The 20,450-nt window shown below is 48.0% G+C and overlaps 1 protein-coding gene across 8 annotated transcripts in view; it reads left to right on the top strand.

Moving 5' to 3' along the window:
• Window positions 1–20,450, top strand: part of TADA1 (transcriptional adaptor 1) — a 40,846-nt gene that overhangs the window by 6,318 nt on the left and 14,078 nt on the right. For 3 of the 8 annotated variants that reach the window (XR_006179428.1, XR_006179427.1, XR_006179423.1), the window contains exons 4-9: window positions 720–817; window positions 3,521–3,730; window positions 4,695–4,846; window positions 5,968–6,130; window positions 7,004–7,257; window positions 11,665–18,488. Coding sequence is in view for 2 of the 8 variants with exons in the window: in XM_042873900.1 (XP_042729834.1) it covers window positions 720–817; window positions 3,521–3,730; window positions 4,695–4,846; window positions 5,968–6,130; window positions 7,004–7,156 (776 nt within the window). In the remaining 6 variants the exon portion in view is untranslated. Of the gene's footprint in view, window positions 1–719; window positions 818–3,520; window positions 3,731–4,694; window positions 4,847–5,967; window positions 6,131–7,003; window positions 7,470–11,664; window positions 18,489–20,450 lie in introns of those variants that run through there. The other 5 variants (XM_042873900.1, XM_042873899.1, XR_006179426.1 and 2 more) reach the window with 4 other exon arrangements.

Raw genomic sequence — 20,450 nt, 5'->3', positions numbered from 1 at the left:
TGACCTGCTGTGGCTTTTCCCATCGAACAGCATATGGTGTGTTTCTGGGCCATTCTCATGTTAGGTATAAGTGCTGCTGCATGTTATGTGTAATTGCCATCACCATTCCACACAGGTGTTGTCCTACTCCTGGACACAACAGCCTTTGCAGTCTCTCCTTTCCCCTTCAGTATGACATGAACTTGACATGACATGAACAGCCTTGACGTTTAACAAGAGTCCAAGACAAGGTTTGCTGGAGCTGATGGGAAGCTGTAAAGGCAGATAGACTGGATGGCTCTGTCCTGCTAGTTAGCATCTGTCTGGAGCTGGTCCACAGAGACCGGTGGAACAAATGGCTTGTTCCTTCCTTGTGACTTGACTTGGAGGCTACCACCATTGATTTTGGTTGTGTGAAGGTCGTGAGTGCATCAGCCTAGCAAAAGCCAATGAAGGGGAAGGCTGTTTGAAAGCATTTTTCCCAAAGAACTCCTCTTTGGGCCAAGACTGTTGGGTTTGGGTTATGGTACAGCCAGGGGGTTAGGGTTTGTGAGGTGCAGCTCAGAGCTACGGGCTCTCCCAGAGGAGTGCAGCGCAAGAAGTGCTTCCTCTGGCTTGTGGCTCTTGGTCTGGAGTTGTGGCTAAACTGGGGGCTAAATGTGAGGGGCTTTTCTGTGTGCTGTGTCATCCTGGCCCTAAATCAGTGAAGCTTGTCAAACTTTCTTTTTTGCAATTTACAGAAGGTGCTGGATCTCTGCCGTGGCCAGGTGGCTCCGCAACCAAACCTGGAAAACCCAAAGGGAAGAAAAAGATTTCGTCAGTGCGGCAGAAGTTTGATGTAAGCGTCTGCAGCCAAATGGTCCTGGGTTACTGAAATTCTGTGAGGGTGAACTGCTGTGCACAGCATATTGTTCTTCTTACTGCCAAGAGTGCTGAAGTCACGCCCTATTGATGATGTGTGTCCCAAGAGCTGGGAGCTGCTGCTGCTTGTATTTCAGGAACTAACAGAGTAGCTCTGTGGTCACTCTTAGATACATCTTTCATTTGCTTGTTCATCTTCCACATTCTCTGTAATCTTCACACATCTGTAAAACTCTTGAAGAAACAGTGAGTTCATGGTTATGCTCAAGCAGAATTGCTCCAGCTGCAGGGTTCTTTGCAGTCTGAATGGTTAAGAGAAAGAGAAAGCAGAATGTTTTCAGAGAGTGTAATTGCAAAGCATTTTTGGTTCTGAAACAAGGATACTGCCTTCTACATGTAGAAATGCACAAGGAGTAGTTAGCTTTGCAGCAAAGGGTCTATCTGTTGTTTTGACACTGTCATGTATCTGTTCTGAAGCTTTCTGTGCTTCTGGATCAGTGTGCCTGGTCTGAAGGAGGACTAGGATGGGGCACTGTGTCTTATGGGTGGGATTTGATCAGTCTGTTGGAACTGAATTAAGTTTGCTGAAAGGGAGAGTGTCTGTGAGGTGGCTTTGTCAAGTGTTAGACCGCATGTTGATCCAGTTCACCTCTGATAAGGCAGAAAGCTAACCAAGCAAAAAACCCCAAACCAACCAAATAAAAACTCCCAGGTTTTTCTTGCTGACTTATTCGGTTGGATCAGCGTTCCTTGTGGTTGGATGGGTGTCAGAGTCAGTGCAAAAGAAGACAAGGAAGCCATGTAGCTGGGTGCAGGGGGAAAGGTGGGCATTTGAGGCCTCTCGCCACTGTGAGAAGTTAGCTTGGCTCAGCCAAAGTGCACCTCACACCTCTAGTGCAATATTTGGGCTTTATGTGCATGCTTTAGAGACCAGTGTTTCGGAGGGCTGCAAGTCCAGCTGAAGGCTCATTGTATTTAGAAGCTGTGAAAATATTTTTCACAGCTGTGGCCTGAATAGAGATGGCAATCCATGTTATCTTTTGTTTTCGAACTTCCCTGTGGCTTTTCAGCAGCAAGTGGAGGAGAATCCACTTGTGCAAGTCTTGGAATTTGTTTTGCTTGAACACCCCTATGTTACACTGCATTTTTATTGCGTATTTATGCAAGTATAGGAGTTGTTACTGGAATGTCTTATAGCAAATATTACATAAGGTGTATTTTAAGAGGTTTGTGTCTTAGTAGTGTAATGCTGCAGTAGTGTGAACTTAGGAGTAAGTGCCTTGATGTCTCCTCACTGATCAGAGCAACTGTGGAAATGACTACAGATTAATTCCAGTTGGTTTCTGGTTTCCCAAAATACATTCCTCTTACAAGTGCTTACACTTGGAAGGTCACTTTTTTTTATATTTCCCCTTCCACACACGAAGGTTTCCTGTAATGAAAGCTTAAGTCCTCCAAATTACTGTGAGAGCACCGTGCTTTCACAGTGTTAGTGGGTGGATTGGTTTTTCACTTTGAGTTAAATGCCACACTGTCCTTTGAATAAAGAAGGCCCCTCTTCCTTTCCTGAAACCAAGATGTGAGAAATCCACTTTGCTCTGTATTCGTTGTTTATATGTCAAGCATGTCCTTGTTATGATCCCTCATAAGAGCCTCGTGGCAGTGTTTATTCCATGGTTTATGTGCTGGGGAGCTGAGGGCAGGTGTCCTGTGAGTGCTTGGTGAGCCAGCTTTGTGGTGTTCCCTTGTGGCTTGGGGATTGGCCAAGTGTGTGTCTGGGCCCAGACATCAATTCCTCTCTACCTTTCTCCTCCTCTGCTTGGGGACTGAGTTCCACAGAGCCACCACAAAGTGTGGCCTGGGAATAGCGTGGGAGCAGGTGGGTTAGGAAGCGTGCTTCCTTCTGGTGTGAGTTCAGGTTCGGTGATATTTTGTCCCTAAGTAACTCCCTCAGTTCTGAAATAATCTTATCAGCCGTAATCTTCTCAAACTGATTGCACAGTTGCCCAGCCCTGCTTAGGGTAGTAGAAGTGCGTGGGGAGGTTAGAGTACAAAACCTGGAACTGAAATGTGGTGAAGCTGTTGTATTTAAATCCTTATTCTTTTAAGATGTGTAAGAATCACTTACTCAAGCTTAGGATCACTGTGTTGATTCTTGGTAGGAAACTGTATGGTTGGTGGACAATAGGGTGTATTTTTTTTTAGCTAATATCAAAGAGCTTCTGCACAAGAAGTAAGTAGATGAGAACTCTGCAGCGTAGAAGGAAGTGACTGAAAAATGTGAAAGTCCAGTAGAGTCTGCAATGTGGACAGAGGTAAGAGGGACTGTGACTGGCCACACTGGAGACTTGCAGGAAAATGGAATGAGCCAAGCAGGTGGGCAGTACAGAGTAAATGCAGAATTTCTTGCTGCGGAATGTGGTGGGTACCTGAGGTATTGGTAGCGTAGAGTGCTGCAGAATGGGTAGTTAAGTGGAAGGACACCAACCCTAGCCCAGAAATTTCACTGAGACTTTAGAGGAGTATCCTGGGGACGAGTGGGTGTACTGCTCCCTTTGTCCTGCTGCTATGTGATCTGTAGGTTGTTTGTGCTTAAGTTTGACAAGCAATATTTCACGAGGTGAACTGAAGCCTGACCAAGTTAACATCATCTTATGCTCTGATATTGTGTTGATCGCAGCACCGGTTCCAGCCTCAGAATCCATTGTCTGGAGCCCAGCAGTTTGTGGCTAAAGATCCTCAGGAGGATGATGACCTGAAGCTGTGTTCCCATACCATGATGCTTCCCACGCGTGGCCAGCTAGAAGGAAGGATGATTGTAACTGCGTATGAGCACGGGCTGGACAACGTCACAGAGGATGCGGTGACAGCTGTGGTTTATGCTGTGGAGGTGAGACTGGGCTGTGCAGCCCTGGTTCCCATTACACCAGCAGCAAAAGTCTCTGTGTGCAGTACAGGGCACACACAGCCCCCCCCTCACTTGAGAGGGGTTGTGCTGCTTTGATTGCCCACCTGCCTCAGGAAGAGTAAGGTTGGAATCAGAGGGGTTTGTGCCCTCGGAGATGGTAACATATTGGATTTGTGGTTGTGAGGGTTAAGTATGAGAGGTGCTCGCTTACAAAGAGCACTAGGTACACTTGAGTAGCTAGTTTGGAAAATGCTGTTCCCACCATTGAAAAGAGAATGGCATCTTCTTAAGGAGTTTGTTTAAAATAAACCTGTTACATGTGAAGGTATCTGGCCTGGAAGTAGCAGAGTCAGACAGTATTTGCATGAACTGCCTGCTGGAGCTGTTGGCCAGCAGCATTGTTACCAGGCGTCTCCCATTCAGGCCCTGTGGTGCAGCTGTTAGTCAGCTCTCTGGGGATTGCTTCCCTAAGCTGTGGTGTCAGATGCCAACCTCAGTTCCCTGTCTGGGAGTGAGGTCATGCTAGGAAGCAGTTCCAGACAGCTGTTTCTCCAGCAGCTTCCAGACACATCAACAGCTTGAAAAAAAAATGCATGGCCTTTCATAGTAGTTCTAGAGTCAATATTTCAGTACGAGCACATAGAGTGCAAGCTATAAAAGCTCTTGAAAGGGATCAGGCTGGGAATTTCCTAGTATTTAAGAAAACTCTCTGTGACATTTGAAGTAGCACATCATATATTAGCCTGTAAACTCTGCTTTAAAATGCAGAGCCACGTTCTTTGTTTCCAGCTTGTATCAGGTGGTTAAGTGAAAACACTCTGCCTGCCCACATGTTGTCTTTAGGTCCCTGTGGTTATGGCAGAACTTGTCAGTCTGCACTTCTCTGAGCTGTAGTTTGGTAGGATGAGTTAATCAGCATGCTTAACAAGAATGTTTTCAATTCCAGAACCACCTTAAGGACATTCTGACATCTGTGATATCCAGACGAAAAGCCTATCGGCTGAGAGATGGCCACTTCAAGTATGCCTTTGGAAGCAATGTCAATCCTCAGCCATATCTGAAGAACAGTGTTGTTGCTTATAACAATTTAATTGAGTGGTAAGGAGCTTTCAGCACACTGTTAGTTTCAAATGTAATTTGCTAGTCTTGATGTTACTCTGTTGTTCAGTTTTAATTCACACTGAGTGGGATCTATTAATGGTGTTCAGCTTTCATTTGCTGTATGCTGAACAGGGAGGAAGAATGTAGGGATTTTTCAGCAGCAGAGTTCAGGACAATGTTAAGTCTCTTCCTAGCTACCTTATCAGTTTATCAAGGTGACCCCTGGCCCTCTGAATGTTATTAATTATTGTTTGGTGCAAGTGACACAGGAGTTCTTCTGGTGTCAGGGAGGAGGCCTCTGGGCTGAAGAGCAGTGTTGTTGCTTACAACAATTTAATTGAGTGGTAAAGAGCTTTCAGCATGCTGTTAACTTCAAATGTAATTTGCTAGTCCTGAAGTTACTCAGTTTGGTTTTTCTTCTGACTGAGTGGAATCTGCTAACTGTGTTGTTTAGCTTTCACACACTATGAAAGCAGTAGGGCAGAGCTTTGTTTGAGCACTGCTGTTGTACCAGAAGGCTGAGATGCAGGTGAGGACCTTTGAGGTGCTGCAATCTGTCATTTCTTGTGTCCACGTGTATTAATGGTTTTTCTGCAGGCCTTTCCACTTGCAGAGCTTCAAGCTCATCTGGTTTTGCAGTCTCAGTGTCAAACAGCATATGCTCTGTGTCAGGCAGCGTGTGTGTGTATGGTGAGGCAGTTGTTTGTCCATGACAGAGCTTCTAGCATTTCACAGGAGGTCGTGGGTGTTCTAAGGTTTGGTTATGGTACCACAAATGGAATCCATTCCAAACAACTCTGCCTAATAGCTAATGTCTCTTAATTGAATGTTGTGAGTGCCTTCATTTTTTAGGCTGGGTAGAAACTTGGTTGTGAATAGCAAAGGTTACCAGCTCACAATAGAGTACAACACGGGTCTGAGGCAGGCTGAAGATCAGTTTTCATTGTTTTTATTAAACTGAGATTTGTTAAGTGACTTTAGTGTATAGAATTTCATATACGCAAAGGCTATATTAACAAATACAGAAAAGCAAACCCTGGGGCTGAGCCCCTGCTGTGTTACTACCAAAGCTAGTGCTGCTTTTGTGACTGGAATGTTTTACTGCTTGCTGTCTGCAGCCCTCCAGCCTGTGTGACACCTTCTGCTGGTCAGAGCGTAGCCCCTCAGCCCCCACCTGATGATGCGGAGCAGCAGGCAGCGCTACTGCTGGCGTGCTCTGGAGATACTTTGCCAGCATCCCTCCCTCCAGTGAACATGTATGACCTTTTTGAGGCGTTACAGGTAAGCTCTTCGTATCACGCTTTGTGACCAGGGCAGTGCTGTCCTGAGTATCAGCTGCCACTCTTGGATTTGGTTTATGTGCACAGAGAGGGGTTTGATTTCATCCTCTCACAGTCAGTTTCCTTATTTCTCTCTCAAACTTATTTGGCTTTGACTTGCTCCCACTATTAGGGAACGGGTAACAAAGTCAACTCATGGTCTAGTGCCCGTTCTGTCCCCCTTGGTCAGAGAGTTGATGAGGAAATTGCCATCTCTACAAAAGAATGCTTCCCCTTTTGACAGCAGTGCAGCAGAGTGACCTGCCTGGCACATCCCTTTTTCCTCTGTGTTCCACGTGGCTGCTTAGAAGAATACTGGATCGTGCTTGCTGGCTGTTGCAGTGGGTTATGCATGAGTGCCTCAGCCCTGGGGAGGTGTCAGAGGCGCTGTGGGTGAATTTTCCTCCAGAGATGCCTGTTTGTGGGTCCCTCTTTGGCAGTGCTGGGGCCTAGCAGGCTAATTTGAAGCTAGCTGTGGGAGATTCCACCCCTCCTCTCCTGCCTTGCTCTTTACTGCTGTGAGCAGGCCTTGAGGTTTTTACCTCAAGGCTGTGGAGGCAGATTTTAAGAATTGTAATTGAGCATCTGGGCTGTGTGTTAGGCCAAGCAGAATTGTATTCTGTGTGTTTTTGGAGCAAGATTTCTTTACCCTGCTACTCCATTACAAAGTGTTGTAACAGACTGTTCTGTGCTGGTAGGTTACAGCTCTCCTTGTGTGTGACAGCCTGTGTTCCTGCTCTGCAGGGCTGGCTCTGATCATCTTGCAGTTTCTTCCATGGGCAGTGTGGGGAAGTAAGTATGAAAGCGTGAAACTTTCTTTCTAATTCGCCTCTAGGTACACAAGGAAGTTATTCCTGCACACACTGTCTACGCCCTAAACATTGAGAGAATTGTCATGAAACTGTGGCATCCAAACCACGAGGAGCTACAGCAGGATAAGATCCACCGCCAGCGCCTGGCAGCAAAGGAGGGCCTTCTACTCTGCTAGAGCCTGGCAGCCACGTCGGGCCCCTGATGGCTGCTGTGCTGTTCCTTGGACTTGATGCTGGGATGCTTCTTAAAATCCCATGTTTGTGCTTCAAGGAAGATGTAAGTTAGGAGTCGGCTTTTCCTATGGAAATACTACTGAGGTAATGCTAAGTGGTACATTTTCTCTGCTTCCCGAGAGTCTTGTGCCATGGAGTGCTTGCAGCAATCCCACTAAATTGGAAAGGAGGAATGAGATTTGTTTGCAGACTTTTGTTTTGTTTTGTTTTTTTTTTTAAGAAAAATAAATGTGAGGGTGTAGAGTTGGTTTTAAATTGTGTGTGTCTATTTCTGAATGTGATAACTGTCCCCTTGCCATCCCCCTGAGGTAGTTTCCCTTCTGAGTTCAGCCTGCATGAGCCTTGTCCAGCTTCTCTTGCAGTTGGTCCTTTCCATTCATTTAAGTGGAAACAGTTGACTGTTAGGACATGAAGACGAACAGTTGTGTGACACGTTGAGGAAACTTTGGATTAGAAGATGAGAAAACAAAGTAAAATGGAAAAATCTCTTGTAGCCGGTCTTCTGAACTATTCTGCATCACAAAAATATGAAAGATGAGCACCAGCTGTCATGGGATCTCTCACCAGTTACTAAAACAGTAAAATCAGGGTTCTGGGGTAGTGTTTTCCCTTCAGCCTAGTCCTTGTCTAATCCTATTTTAGGGTAGTGTTCAAACATTGCAGGAGCTGCCTGGACTTAGGACAAGAAGCAGCCCCTGTGCCTGTCAGTACAGCTAAGGATTCAGACATCCCAGCAAGCAGCTTCACCATCCCCGAGATGGGATAGCAGGTTCAATCTTAATTTTGCAGGGAGCCATTCAGGTCAGGTTGTAGAAGGGTATGGACTCTGCATGTGGTGTTTCAGCTGCATTACTGTCTCGTGTGTCATCTCTGTGCTCTTTAGGTGCCAAAGAGAATGGGCTTATGAAGGCATATTAAGCATTCTCATATTAGAAGTTAATTCACTGGGTTTTTAACCATACCTATACATGTATCTGCTGAAAGATGACTTGGTTCTTTGTTCTTGTGCCATCTGGATAGTGGAGTTGGAAAAGCTTCCTCAGGGAGAAAATGGAAGAGGAAGCTTATGGATCCCCTTCGTTCTGCTTTTCCTTTGGAAAGTATTTGAAAAAGAGAACTGCAATTTTTTTCCCTTTCCCATGCAATTTCCTTTGCTGTTGCACCCTTAACTGAGGAGAATGTGTATCCCTACTGTGTTTCTTGGTTACCTGCCTATAACTTCATTTCATGAACCAGTGCTTGTGTTAGACCAGAGTTGCAGCAGGGAGCTGGGCAGATGGTTCTCCTGCATCCTCTTGAGGGATGAGCACCAGATTTAGGCATAGCAAGAGGCAGTGTCTGTACAGATAGTAGCAGCTCCCATCCTGAGAAGGCCACTTCAGGATAATGGAGAAGCTGGGAAAGGCAACTGCAGAGAACTCAGGGCCTGGCAGAATGAGAGCAGCTCTACGCTTGGTAGGTTGTATCTACTGATGTAGGGCAGTGTGAGGTTGAGCAAGAGGGTAGGAGGAGAATGAAGGCTTGTTTTGGTCCCCTAGTCTCTGCTGCCATTTTTATATTTGAGGGCTCAATCTGAACTGGCTTGGTATGCTTATCTTAAAAGTTTACCCCAGTGACTTTTTACATTGTAGATCTTAACCAACAGTGAACCTATATAGCTGTATATGGTGAGCTCTAGCTACCCAAAGTATGGACTCTGGAGTGTGGGAGGGGGATTTCCCACATAATTGTTGTTTCCGGTGTAAAATGAAAGCTCTGAGTTTGTTTGTTAGAAACTTTGTGGCAGCTGTGAGGATTTCAGGTCTGAAAGGAGCATGGAGCCTCTGAGAGCATCACAAGTGAGTTCCAAAACATAGTGAAGCACAGCAAAAGAAGTGCTGCTCTCTTTTGTTTGCATGTGCTAGAAGGAAGGCTCTGCAGACGGAGCCTCTTGTTCTGAAGAGCTGAGTCATCAGTTCCACGCTATAGAAAGCAGGTTAACTGGGACACCTGCTGCACAAAAAAACTTGAATAAGGAAAGTGTCAGCCCTGTTTCATAGGGTGGGAGATTTGTGCCCCAAGACCCATGTAGGCTGAGCTTGACCTAAGCTCTTCCTGATGGATGTTATTCTAAAAACTTCCAATGGAAGCTTTCACTTATCTTTGGCAATCTGTCCTGCTTTCCAGACATCTTCACCACTGAAGGCTTTTTCCACAGTCCTGCACCTTTCTTTGCATCAAGGATCTCTCACTGTAGCATAGGCTAGAGCTTCTTATCATACTCACTGTCTAGTTTTCCTTTAATCTGTGGGAGGGGGGAAAAAAAAAAATCACTGTATTTGTGAATGCCCAGGAGCCCCAAACAAAAAGGTTCTGCTCTCCTCCTGGGACAGGGGAGCGGGGCTGGATCAGGTAGATGCACCCATCCTGTCTGAGAAGGCCAATATTTACCAAACCTTGAGATAAACACAGGCTCAAGGGAATGTTGTTTACTTGGTAATCCCCACCTTACTTGCACAGCTGCAAGAAGGTTGCAAGAAACTCACATCTCTTGTGTCCAAACACAGTCCCTTGGCAGGGAGACACAAGGAGATCTTAGTTCATGTTGAGAGCAGTGCAAGCCAATTTCCTTCAAGACTTTGCATCTTTTGAGGAGTTGTGTGGTGTGTCTATGCATCCCTCGTGCTCCAGGTGAGGCTGTTTGTCAGAAGCAAGGTGCAGCTTTCTGCTGGCCACCCCTGAGCAGCCTCTGTAACTTACCTGCAGTCCTGGAACTGAGTTTGGTTGCAGTCAAAGGTTCTAATTGGATGGTTTCCTTTTTTCTAGTTCACAACAGGCTGAAGTGAGTTTTAACTGTATGAATCTAACTGTAAGAATAATCTTTTCACTGAGAAATGCTTCATGCAAGTGAAGTTCTCTTTTACAGTATTTTGATTAATTTATTGCTGGGAAATGAATTTGTCTCTAGATAGCATCTGGCTGATGGGGTTTTCACACTCATAGACTGAGACGCTCATGTGAAGTGTTGGAGGCCTGTGCTTGTTCTAGCTGAGGGCCATGTAAGCTAAAAGGGTTTATGTGTCAGTGGTACAACAAGAGCCCCCGGGTCTCTTGTTGAAGCACTGGCCTTCCTGTAACAGCAGGGGTACAGCATGTTGAAAGAATTGGAAGGCATTGCCCTCCACCCTGCCCTTTCTTTGCTGCTGGCTGGCCAGAAGGTGCTCGAGGGCTCACCTGGCCACCTCTGGCCTGGTGTCTGAGTGGTGCTGCAGGGATCATCGCTGAAGAGGACAAGTGTCAGCTCAGTGACTGCCTTGACTGCTGTACGTTATAAAGGGCTAGCTATTATTAAAGCATTGTTTCCATTTGAATTGCTGAAACCAGTTTCCTGTTGGTGGGTTTTTCTATGTCTTTGTTGCATTTAAAAGTGCCCGGAATCAGATATCTGTTTCTGTGCAATGACATGCCACTTCTGAAACTCCACTTCGATAAGCAGAAAGAGAAGGAGAGCTGGGGCCACCTTTGCCTACAGGAAAGGTTGCTGGTTGTGCCATGGAACAACCCAGAACCTTTATCAGCCCTATGGTGACCTTCAGTCCTTGCTCTAGAGTGCTGCAGCCATGTTCCTATCCAAGTATGAGCTGTGGCCTTTTTTCCTCATTCTTCCTTATGCCTCCTGCCATGTGCCATGCAGTAAGGTACTGTTACATCCTACATGGTGGCTTGGCCCTGTCTGAGAAGTCTTCCTGGCACCTTCACCTTGCTGCAGCTGATGGTAGATAAGCCTGCTTGAGGGCTTTCCATTTGTCTGCTGGACAGCAGCAGTTTCCCAGGGTGCTTGGTGTCTGTCTCAGGAGTGGATCTTCCAGCCAGCATTTAGCAAAGCCAGCAGGGAGTAGGTGTTGCTGTGAACTATGGACTTGTTTCTCAGTGTGAAGTGCTGATGGTAGCAGATACTCTCATGTTGCTTTAGGGAAAAGCAACATTTCAGACGTTTTCCACTGAAACTTTCATTTCTTATTAGAAATGCTATTTTCCCACCAGAAAGAAATCACAAGGCAGATCAGCCTGCTTTATATTTACCTCTGCCCTCGCTTTCTCCAAAATATTCACCAGAAGATTGTTTCAAGTTGTCATATTTGTTTGTTTTTAAAGCGTGTCACAGATTAAGTTTTGGTTTCAGACTAATGCTCACCCACCAGCTTTCTCTCCATCCTCATCCACTTAAAACATACAGGGTTGATGTTCAGATACAAGTCTTTTGGGCTTAAGTAGGCTTTTATAGGATCGCAGAATGGTTTTGGTTAGAAGGGACTTTAATGCTCACCCTGTTCCAACCCCCTGCCATGAGCTGGCTGCCTCCCACCATATCAGGCTGTCCAGGGCCCCATCCAGCCTAGTCTTGGGCACCTCCACCTCTTCTGGGCTGCCTCTGTCAGCACCTCACCTCTAGTTTTCTCCTGTGTTGCAGCTGTGTGCATCCATCCTGTGGCTGGCCCTGTTCCCCATGGAGCAGCCTGGTCCCTGTGCGAGGTGCCTTGCTGAGGTATGGTTCCCTTTCCTGTCCCGCATTTGAAGGGCAAGGCCACTGCCTGTCCCCACACCCCCACTTACAGCTGAGCTCAGCATCCTGGAGCTGTTCACACAGCAGCTGCATTATCCCTTTGCTTTGGGTTTCTCAGTTTCACTCCTGCCTGATGCAAAGGCAGCACTGCTGACGCTCAAGCAGAGCATCCTGTTTCCAAAACAGCTGGTGTAGTCCTGCTATCTTCAGCATCCTTGTTCCCAAAGGAAGACAGCAAAGCATCAGAGAGGCAGAAGGCATAGAATGAGTGGATGATAATATTGCAGTCCCCTTCACCTGTGTGTGGAAGTAGGGTTGTGCATTGTGGGGTGCTGCAGGTTCCTAATACTTTGTTCCTGAAGCTGTCAAGAAAAAAACAGCATAGAGAGGTACGTGTATGGGCTGTCCTCACTCCACTTGGGCAATAATAGGGACAGTTTGCATTATTTTAGACTTCAGGACACCCATGGTTAGAAAAAAACAGAAGAGGAAAAGACAAACACCTTTGTATAGGCATGAGTACAGACACACACAGAGAGCCCTGTCATGCTGAAGGTACTGTGTTCTGTTGCTCAGCCCAGCTGATCCCTACTGTGGTTCTGTGGACTGACTAACCCCAGTGGGGCAGTCCCAGCCTCCAGGGGCTTGGTGGATGGATTCATACTTTTGAAGAGAACAAGATGGTGTGCCACATACAGAATGCTATCTTCCCTCCTGTGCTGCTGTCTGTCATTGAACAGGAGCTCTCTGGCTCTTCCAGGTCTGAGCAGCCCATACCTGATGGGCGAGCACCAAAAAGCTCTGGAGATAGAGTGGCCCTTTTCTGACAGTAGAGGCTGGTAGGTGGCATCTAGCAGGGATCACACAGGGGTGTGCCTCACCAAACAGCAGTAACACAAATGCATAAGCTGAGGCAGGAGCATCCTTCCCTGTGCCTGAGGGGACACAGGCACCCACCTGATCCTGGATCCCTTGCTGGCAGTGGGGAAGCGGTACTGAGGCTGTTGGGTGCTGTGCTGCTGCTGGTGCAACTTGCTGCTGCAGGGATGGGGATGGAACAGGGCACAGAGCCCCGCAGGTGGCCTGGAGGGCAGCACAGGCACAGCCATGCTGCTGGGCTGTGCGGGAGCTCCAGGCAACCCAGGCACCAGAACCTCACGTGAGACATCAAAGCGCCTGAGGTAGCACAAGATGCAAATGAGCAATACCTCAGAGCTGGTGCTTAACCACAGCCGTGTGTCTGCATGTGCTGTGGAATAACACGACGTTTCCCTTTTCTGAAGCTCCCTGTGTGAGGGCCCATGCCTTCTCCCACAGCGCCCTGTGGGGCTGGATTCAGGCTTGGCCTCAGCTGAGCTCTGCAGGGCTGTGGGCACTGCAGGCACTTCCAGATCAGCCCTGAGGTACAAGGGCAGCACCAGAGAGCCAGGGGTAGTGCATGGCTCTAGGGGTGCCTCTGCTGGCATTGCAATAAGGGTGTGCTCCTGGTACCCCAACCCTTCTGTCCATCACAGTCTCAGAAATGGTCTCAACCAAAAGCACGGACTTCATAGATCCTGCAGCCACGGGAGACCTCTTGGTGCACAGCCTGCTCTCCCTTTGTTCTTGTTGTTGTTTGTTATTCTGTTATTAAGCCTGGGCAAAGCTCCAAGATTATTACTCATGGAATCTTTCTGGGCCTTTGCTGGCTCATTCCTTAATGGTTTCCAACAATGACAACCGTAGAGGAAAAAAAAAAACCAGTGGATGCCCCTCAGAGCCTGCACTGCAGCAGGGGCTGGAATGAGCCCTTGCCCAGTGTTTTCTCAAAACAACCATCCAGTCCCTCTGGAAGTGTGGCCTCAGCCTCACGCTGCCCTCTGCCTTGGGCTGAAGTTGTGGACCAGGCTGACCTCTCGCCCGGGGAACTGAGGGGACTGTAGGAGCATCTCCTGCCACGTCTGTGGTATGGAGCTGCTGCTGCTTTCAAAACTGAAACAAGGGAGGGAAGAAAGCTAAGGATCCCTTTCAGATAGCGGAGCATGGAGCCATGTCTCAGGCATGTCAGGACATGATAGCAGTGCCACTTGCCCTGCGCGGCTGAAGCAGGTGCATGCTGTACTCTGGCTCATTTACAGTCTGGAGAAATGGAGCTGTGAGTTGGGGTTGCTGTGTGAGGCTCTGCTTCCCTATGTGCTGCCCCATGTGCTGCCCCAGTCCCTGCAGAAATCCCCCCAAGCCTCCCCCTGGCTCCATGGTGGCCGTGTGGGGCTGGGAGGCAGCAGCTAACGGTGATGCATGGTGCACTCCATGGGGGGAATTCCTCAGCAGTTTAGCCACATCTTCACCCTGTCCCTATCTGTGGTTTTTCTGCTCATTTCAGATGTGAGTTTTCTATTTTTGAAGTACCTCATCTCACGTCCAATTCTCTCCTGGGATCACTAGCCTGAAGCTCACTGCTTCATGTCTCTGCTGTGCCCTACTCCTACCTGGCTCAGAGTTTACCCAGTAAGCAGGTCTGGGGTTTTGCTGGGCACAAGAGTGCTACTTTTTCATTTGCTGGTTCCAGTGAGGAGTTGGTGGTGTCTCAGTAAATGAGATCTCTATCTTTGCATACATCTTCCTGTAGATTTTATGAGTGCTCTTTGTTTCAGACTCATCTTGGTGAGTCAGAGCACCGGGGGCAGAGACCCAAGGCAGCAGCCCCCGGCCAGGGACACCGGCCTCCAGCCATGTGCAGGGTGGGAAGCACTCCCCAAAGGCTGATGAAGAGATGACGTGGCTGCAGGCCAGATGACTGGAGAAGATCATCTTTCCTGCTGTCACAACCATTGGCGTCACAGGCGTGAAGCTGGTAGCAGTGGCAGGGTTAGGGTTGGGGACATCAAGGGCAGGGGGCATACCCCAGTGCTGGCACAGACCTGAGAAGACAGGTTAATGGTGAGAACAGGCTCGAATCCACAACACCATCTCACACCCCTGTGCTGTGCATTACAGATACTGTGCTTGCAGATCTCTTTTTTTTTTTTTAAATTATACAGGAGGTTAATAGCCCTTTTCCCAAAGACAGCTGCACAGATGAGATGTGCTTCGCAGTGGGGTAGTAGAATCTTGGTGAAGCACTAAAGAAAAGAAAATCACATGCAAGCCTAACAGGAAGCAGTACTGCAACACAGCAGTGTGTCTGGAGTCCCTCACCGCTGGCAAGGACCTTTCAAAACATCCAAATTGTTACAGTTTGTATGGGAACACAGTGCTGCTTTCAGGAGCATGGGGATTGTGAGGGAAGGAGCTGTTACCTCAGCTGCACCTTGAACACCTTGGCTGCTCTCCATGAGGAGGATGTGGCTGACCTTATCAAGTTGATGCATGACAGAGCCATCACCATCCTACTGCTGCTGCTCCCCATGATCATGTCCTGTAGTTTATCCTCTCTTGGACCTTGCATGCAGTAAATGAGAGCACTAATCTCAGAGAAAGTCAAGATCCAGTAACTCAAAGGAATTCATAATGCAAGAACCCACAGGAAACCCAAGACAAACAAACAAATTTCTCTTGGATTCAATACCAACCAGGGCATGTGACAGTGCTGAGTAACCACAACTATAAGCACCAGCGAGCAACGCTGCTCTCCTGGGAGCTTACACGATTCCTTGCTGCAGCCACCTGCTGCAGAGGAGCTGGCTTCCCAGACAGCAAGTGCCTCCAGCAGCTTCCCCATGCCTGCGAGACTGAAAGCCAACCTCATCACTTGGCTGCCTCCCCCGTGGCCAGATCACATCTCTGCATCAGAATCTAGCTGAGGATGGGATCCTAATCTTTAGCAGCCTAGGACTGGATATGAGACTGTGAAAAGATGCAGGCAGCCTGCCTGCCTTCCTTGACCAGGGCTTCCCAAAGGTGGGTGATGCGATTAGGAATGACAAGGTTTGTTTCAACTGCTCATTCGCTGGATAAAATGGTAGCTAGAGGAGTGCCAGAAAGTGCCACGGCTCTCTGGACATGCTAGGGGAGTTTTAGCACCCAAGTTCAGCTCTTAGCCAGGGACTGTTGTGTGACTCAGGCTGCTGTTTGGCCATGCAGCTGCCTGCAGACACACACTGCACCTGAACGTTTCCAGCCAACACCGGCAATTCTGTTTCTTCCAACCTATATTCTGCACAAGTCATAGTGGTATTGATGATATCACTGGCTGGAGAGACATGACTGCGCCCTCTCCTAGCACTACGCAGATGACTCCACTGCATTATCAGCTGAACTTCTCTGGGATTTTTAAAAATTTTTTTGTTCAACCACCACTTACCTTCCCTCACCCCCCACAAAAACTTTGGCTTCTCAGCATAAGTGCAGTAAAACAAACAAACAAACAAACAACAAATCAAATACTGGGAAGCAAAGCAGATCAAGAAGCAGCAGTTCCAACTCTCCTGCTGACCTGATGGGGACAATGGGTTTAAAATGGACCCACTCACTCCAGTGTTACCATAGGAAAGCAATGCCTGCCAAGAAGGGCTGATGCATCACAACAGCCAGGTGTGGGTGTCCCATAAAAACACAGGGGCTTTATTTTCCGGTAGCAACCAACATCTCTATTCAGACCTACGCTGATTTTTTAGACAGCAATGTTGTCACTGATAAGGCATAACCATAAATGCTACTCACCCATTATAACTATTATTGTAGTGCCAATCCTGCTGGGAGAAACATAAGCAGGGGAATTAGCAAAAAAAGGCTGGGAGTGTCTTGTGCCCATGTCTTGGTAAAGTGCTGTGTGAGCTGTCTGAGGTGTGATGGCATCTGGGACACAACAAGACCTATCATGGGTACTTCCACACTCCATGCCACCTAGGGGAACACCAGCTGGAGGTAACCCTTGCACCATGCTGACTCTGCACCAGCCTGCTGGGCACACAGGTTCATAATGGTTCATAAATATGTCACACAGGGAACTCCTAAGGATGTGTGAAAGAGCAGACCAAAGTGTGATCAGACTTCCCATCACTCCCATCTTCAAATTGGGGCCAGAAGAAATGCCAAATCAACCAGAGCCATCAGAGCTGAGAAAGCCCCACTTGCACTACAGCTGCCTCCTTGCTTGCCTGCCGCCTGCCTTTGGTTGACCTAGTTGAGTCATGGGGAGACAGTGAGTGAGAGACATCCTGCGCTGTGGTTGTCACTGGCGCTGCCCTAAGGAGAACATGTGCCTGTCCCAGAGGGATGCTCCTGCCCTGAACAGATGGGCAAGCCAGGGCAAAGGGCTAGGGCAGGGCTGGCTCCAAGCCATGCCCATGACATGGCAGCCAGGCCCCCCTCCTGAAGCTGCAGTCTGGTTTCTCTTCCTCTGGCCAGTGCAAGGAGCACTGATGATGGTTCCATTGGGCAAAGTTTGGAGGAGATGGCACAGCTGCAGGCACAGGCTGGGGAGGTGGAGAAGCAGCCCGGTCATGGGCAAACCCTGCAGGGACTTTGCTGAGTGCTATACCCAGGTCAGACAAGTTGAAGCAAGTTAAGGCATGCGCAAATGCTTTTCCTCCTCAAATCTCAAAGGAAATGCGTCCACGTGCCTCAGCACCACAGGCTGCTAAGAATAAAGGACCTCTATGGGATTCTGACTCTGTGTGCTTATTGGCTTGGCACAATGGGCATGAACCAACTCCTAGCTCCTGCCCACAGGTCAGCCTGCCCACAGGTCAGGGGTTCTGCATCACCTTGGTGTATTTGGCTTTTTTTGCACTGACCCAACCGCATCCCAGCTCTTGTGGCTGTGACAGCTGTTAATAAAAGAGCAGTTAATACAATACACGCAGCTCCTTCCCTGCTCCGGGCAGCAGGGGCAAAGGGAAGGGAAGGAAATGCTGTGAAACAAGACAACGTGGGCTCTTCTCCTCTTCCAGCCTTAGTAGGAGAGTTTGTGTTGGCAGGGGAAAGAACTCAGGGGAGTGAACTCTTCCCTTTTGCAGAGTGAGTAATATGTTGCAAAAGCTACTAAAATTAGAGCGCTAAAAGAATGTCTAAAAATATCACATGGACTTAAAAAAAGCACAGAATCCCTGAGCACTACACAAGAAGGGGATAATTTACCAAGAAAAAGTTGTCATGGAATGCCAGAGTCATAACTCACCGTTCCTGTGGTCTCATGGTAAAAATACTCAACGTTCTTTCCTCTCAGTATCGGCGCAGGAGCCTATCCTGAAGGCTGCAGCTATTGAAAAAAAATGGATGTATTGTTCAGTGTGTGTGTTCCAGAAGCAGCAGACAGAGAAGAACAGAGTACTGCTGGGATCAGACTCTGACATATCCCCAGGGCCCCTGTGTCCGCCCTGAGGAGCGCAGCACTCTCTCGTCTGTCCAGAAAACACGAGGCTTGATTACCCAAAGGCACACAGACTTGCTATGGGATGCCAAGAAGAGCCTTTGGGGATCGTGTAGGGCTTATCGTGGGATGTCTGTGGGAAGAACAAGGAGAAAGGGAGGGACCAGTGCAGTCTGGGGAGGAACAAGCATGGAAAAAACAGGGAAAAAGGACAAAAAGGGCACTGGGGTGCTGCTCTGGCTGTGCCATGTCTTCTGACTGAGCTCTCTTTATAGCTGTCTCCCAGGTGAGGAGCTCTGTTCAAAGCATAGAGCATGTAAGGAAGCGGAAGCAGCAGTACATGGAGGGAGCATCGAACCCTAGCAGCTGCAGGAACTGGGATGCATGATGGTGTGTGCAAGTGCTAGCACACAGCAAGCCAGGCTGGCTGGTGACTGTGGTAAGTGGTGTGGGAGTCAGGGGATAGGCTGCACACACTGTGTGTGGCACAGCAGTGGCTGGAGGAATCTATATTGCACAGATATATATATATATTCTGCTTGTGGGCTTTCATGCTGATTTGTCAGCAAGGGGAATAGGATGAGGCCATTTGTGCTGTTTGCAAGTGGCTGGGTATTGTGCATGTGCTGAGCTGCATGGCTGTGTACATATACATGAATTGCATGTATACACATACTACATCTATACATGCACATGCTGTGCATGCACATACAGCATCTGTGTGCGTGCTCAGTGCCAATGCTAGAATGTCAGTGCAGCAGCACCCTCATCTCTCTTGGTCTGATGGATATGGCAAACCCCAACACAAAGCAACCTCAGTGCAGGCTTTCCCAGAGGTGCTTCTGTAAGCAAACTCAGGTGGCTGCTTCCTTCCCTCCTAGCTGCCCCTGCAGGCCCCAGAACCTGCCCTGACAGCCTGCTGTGTTCTTGTGTCCTTAGAACCCTCCCCAGAACCTAGCAGAGCTGTTTGTATTTCACTTAAGGACCTCTGAAAGCAGCAGTTGAGGGAGAAAGCGAAGCATCTGTCAGCAGCAAACACCCATGGCACAAGGCTGGCAGCTTGTACCAGCTCATGCTTGCGTCTTGCAGCATCATACTCCTCCTATGGCTGCCTGTGTGCTTGGGGGCTGAAGGGTGACAGCCATGAGGTGGGCTCCCAAAATGAGGGCTGGGAACCACAGTGCCATCCCCTGTTAAAGCCCGTCGGAGTGCGAGGGCTGCTGTGCGTAATACAGAGAAAACCTCAGGCCAGGCTTACTCATTTGGGGCTCTCACTGCTGTCTCACTGCCCTCCGAACACACAGTGCAGAGGGGCTGCATGCAGTCATTTGGGGAGCCCTGTGCATACCAAAATGCATGGCTGTGTGATGGCTGTGGGCGCTCCATGCACCACAGCTGTGGGATGTTCCTGCAAGCAGCTGGGGTCCTGCCCAGCACAACATGCAGCATCGGGGCTGCTCACTGTGTAGTTCTGCAAGAGATATATGGCACCTGAGAAATACTGGCTGCTGTGCCTGTGAGGTTCACATCACACCAAGTGTGCAATTCGCTTGAGATATGCTTTAAAATCTTGGGTGACATCTGGATGCTCAGACTTCATCGGTCCCAAAGGTGAAAGATTATGCCTTATGGGGATATTGTTGGGGTAAAAACTCCCCAGCCCATTCAAGCTGCATTTAGGCAATTGGATCTTTCATAAATAAAAGGAATGAAGAATAAAAGAGAAAGATAAAAGAGAAAGCCACCAGTGAGCAGGTTGTGCTGCCCTGCTGAGGCTGAGCAAGGTTGGTGCCCACTCCCACCATGTGCCTGCAGCAGCAGGACAGGCTGCATGAGGTGCTTCTCAGGGCAAAGAAAGGTAATTTCTCTCTGAAGGTGGTAGTTGCACAGAAAGTAGTGACTGCTGTCTGATGATGGTCAGTGTGAGCAAACAGAGGGCAGTCCCAGACAGTAATATAGGCACCAGATGGTTCATCAGATCTAATATAAACTGGCAGAAGTTATGAGCTAAGCTGACCAGATGGAAAAAAACAAAAAAAAAAAAAAAAAAAAAAACCAAAAAATCAAGAGCTCTTTCAGAAGTGTTTACGAAGGAAACAATTTTGGCAGACGTTTAATCTGATAACTGTTAAAAATGATAAAACAGTACTTAGAAAACAAAAAAGGGAAAAGAGTTCATAATGTACATGATGAAGATAGCGTTATGTGGTCAACATAATTCTGTTGACACCTGGTTTTGACTTAGTCCCTGAAGTCCTATGACTACTGGATAATGATCTTGAGAGGCACATAGAATGGTATTACATGTATGCTGGTTAGAAAAGGCTGGCTGTCTGATCCCAGTAAAATAGCTGTGAAAAGACACATGGACTCGTGTCTTGAAGTAGGAAACAGCACTACA

This window comes from Lagopus leucura, unplaced genomic scaffold (assembly GCF_019238085.1).
Source record: "Lagopus leucura isolate 7727_CA_CO unplaced genomic scaffold, USGS_WTPT01 Super-Scaffold_100009, whole genome shotgun sequence".
Lineage (NCBI taxonomy): Eukaryota > Metazoa > Chordata > Aves > Galliformes > Phasianidae > Lagopus > Lagopus leucura.
This window is presented reverse-complemented; position numbering and strand designations above follow the sequence as displayed.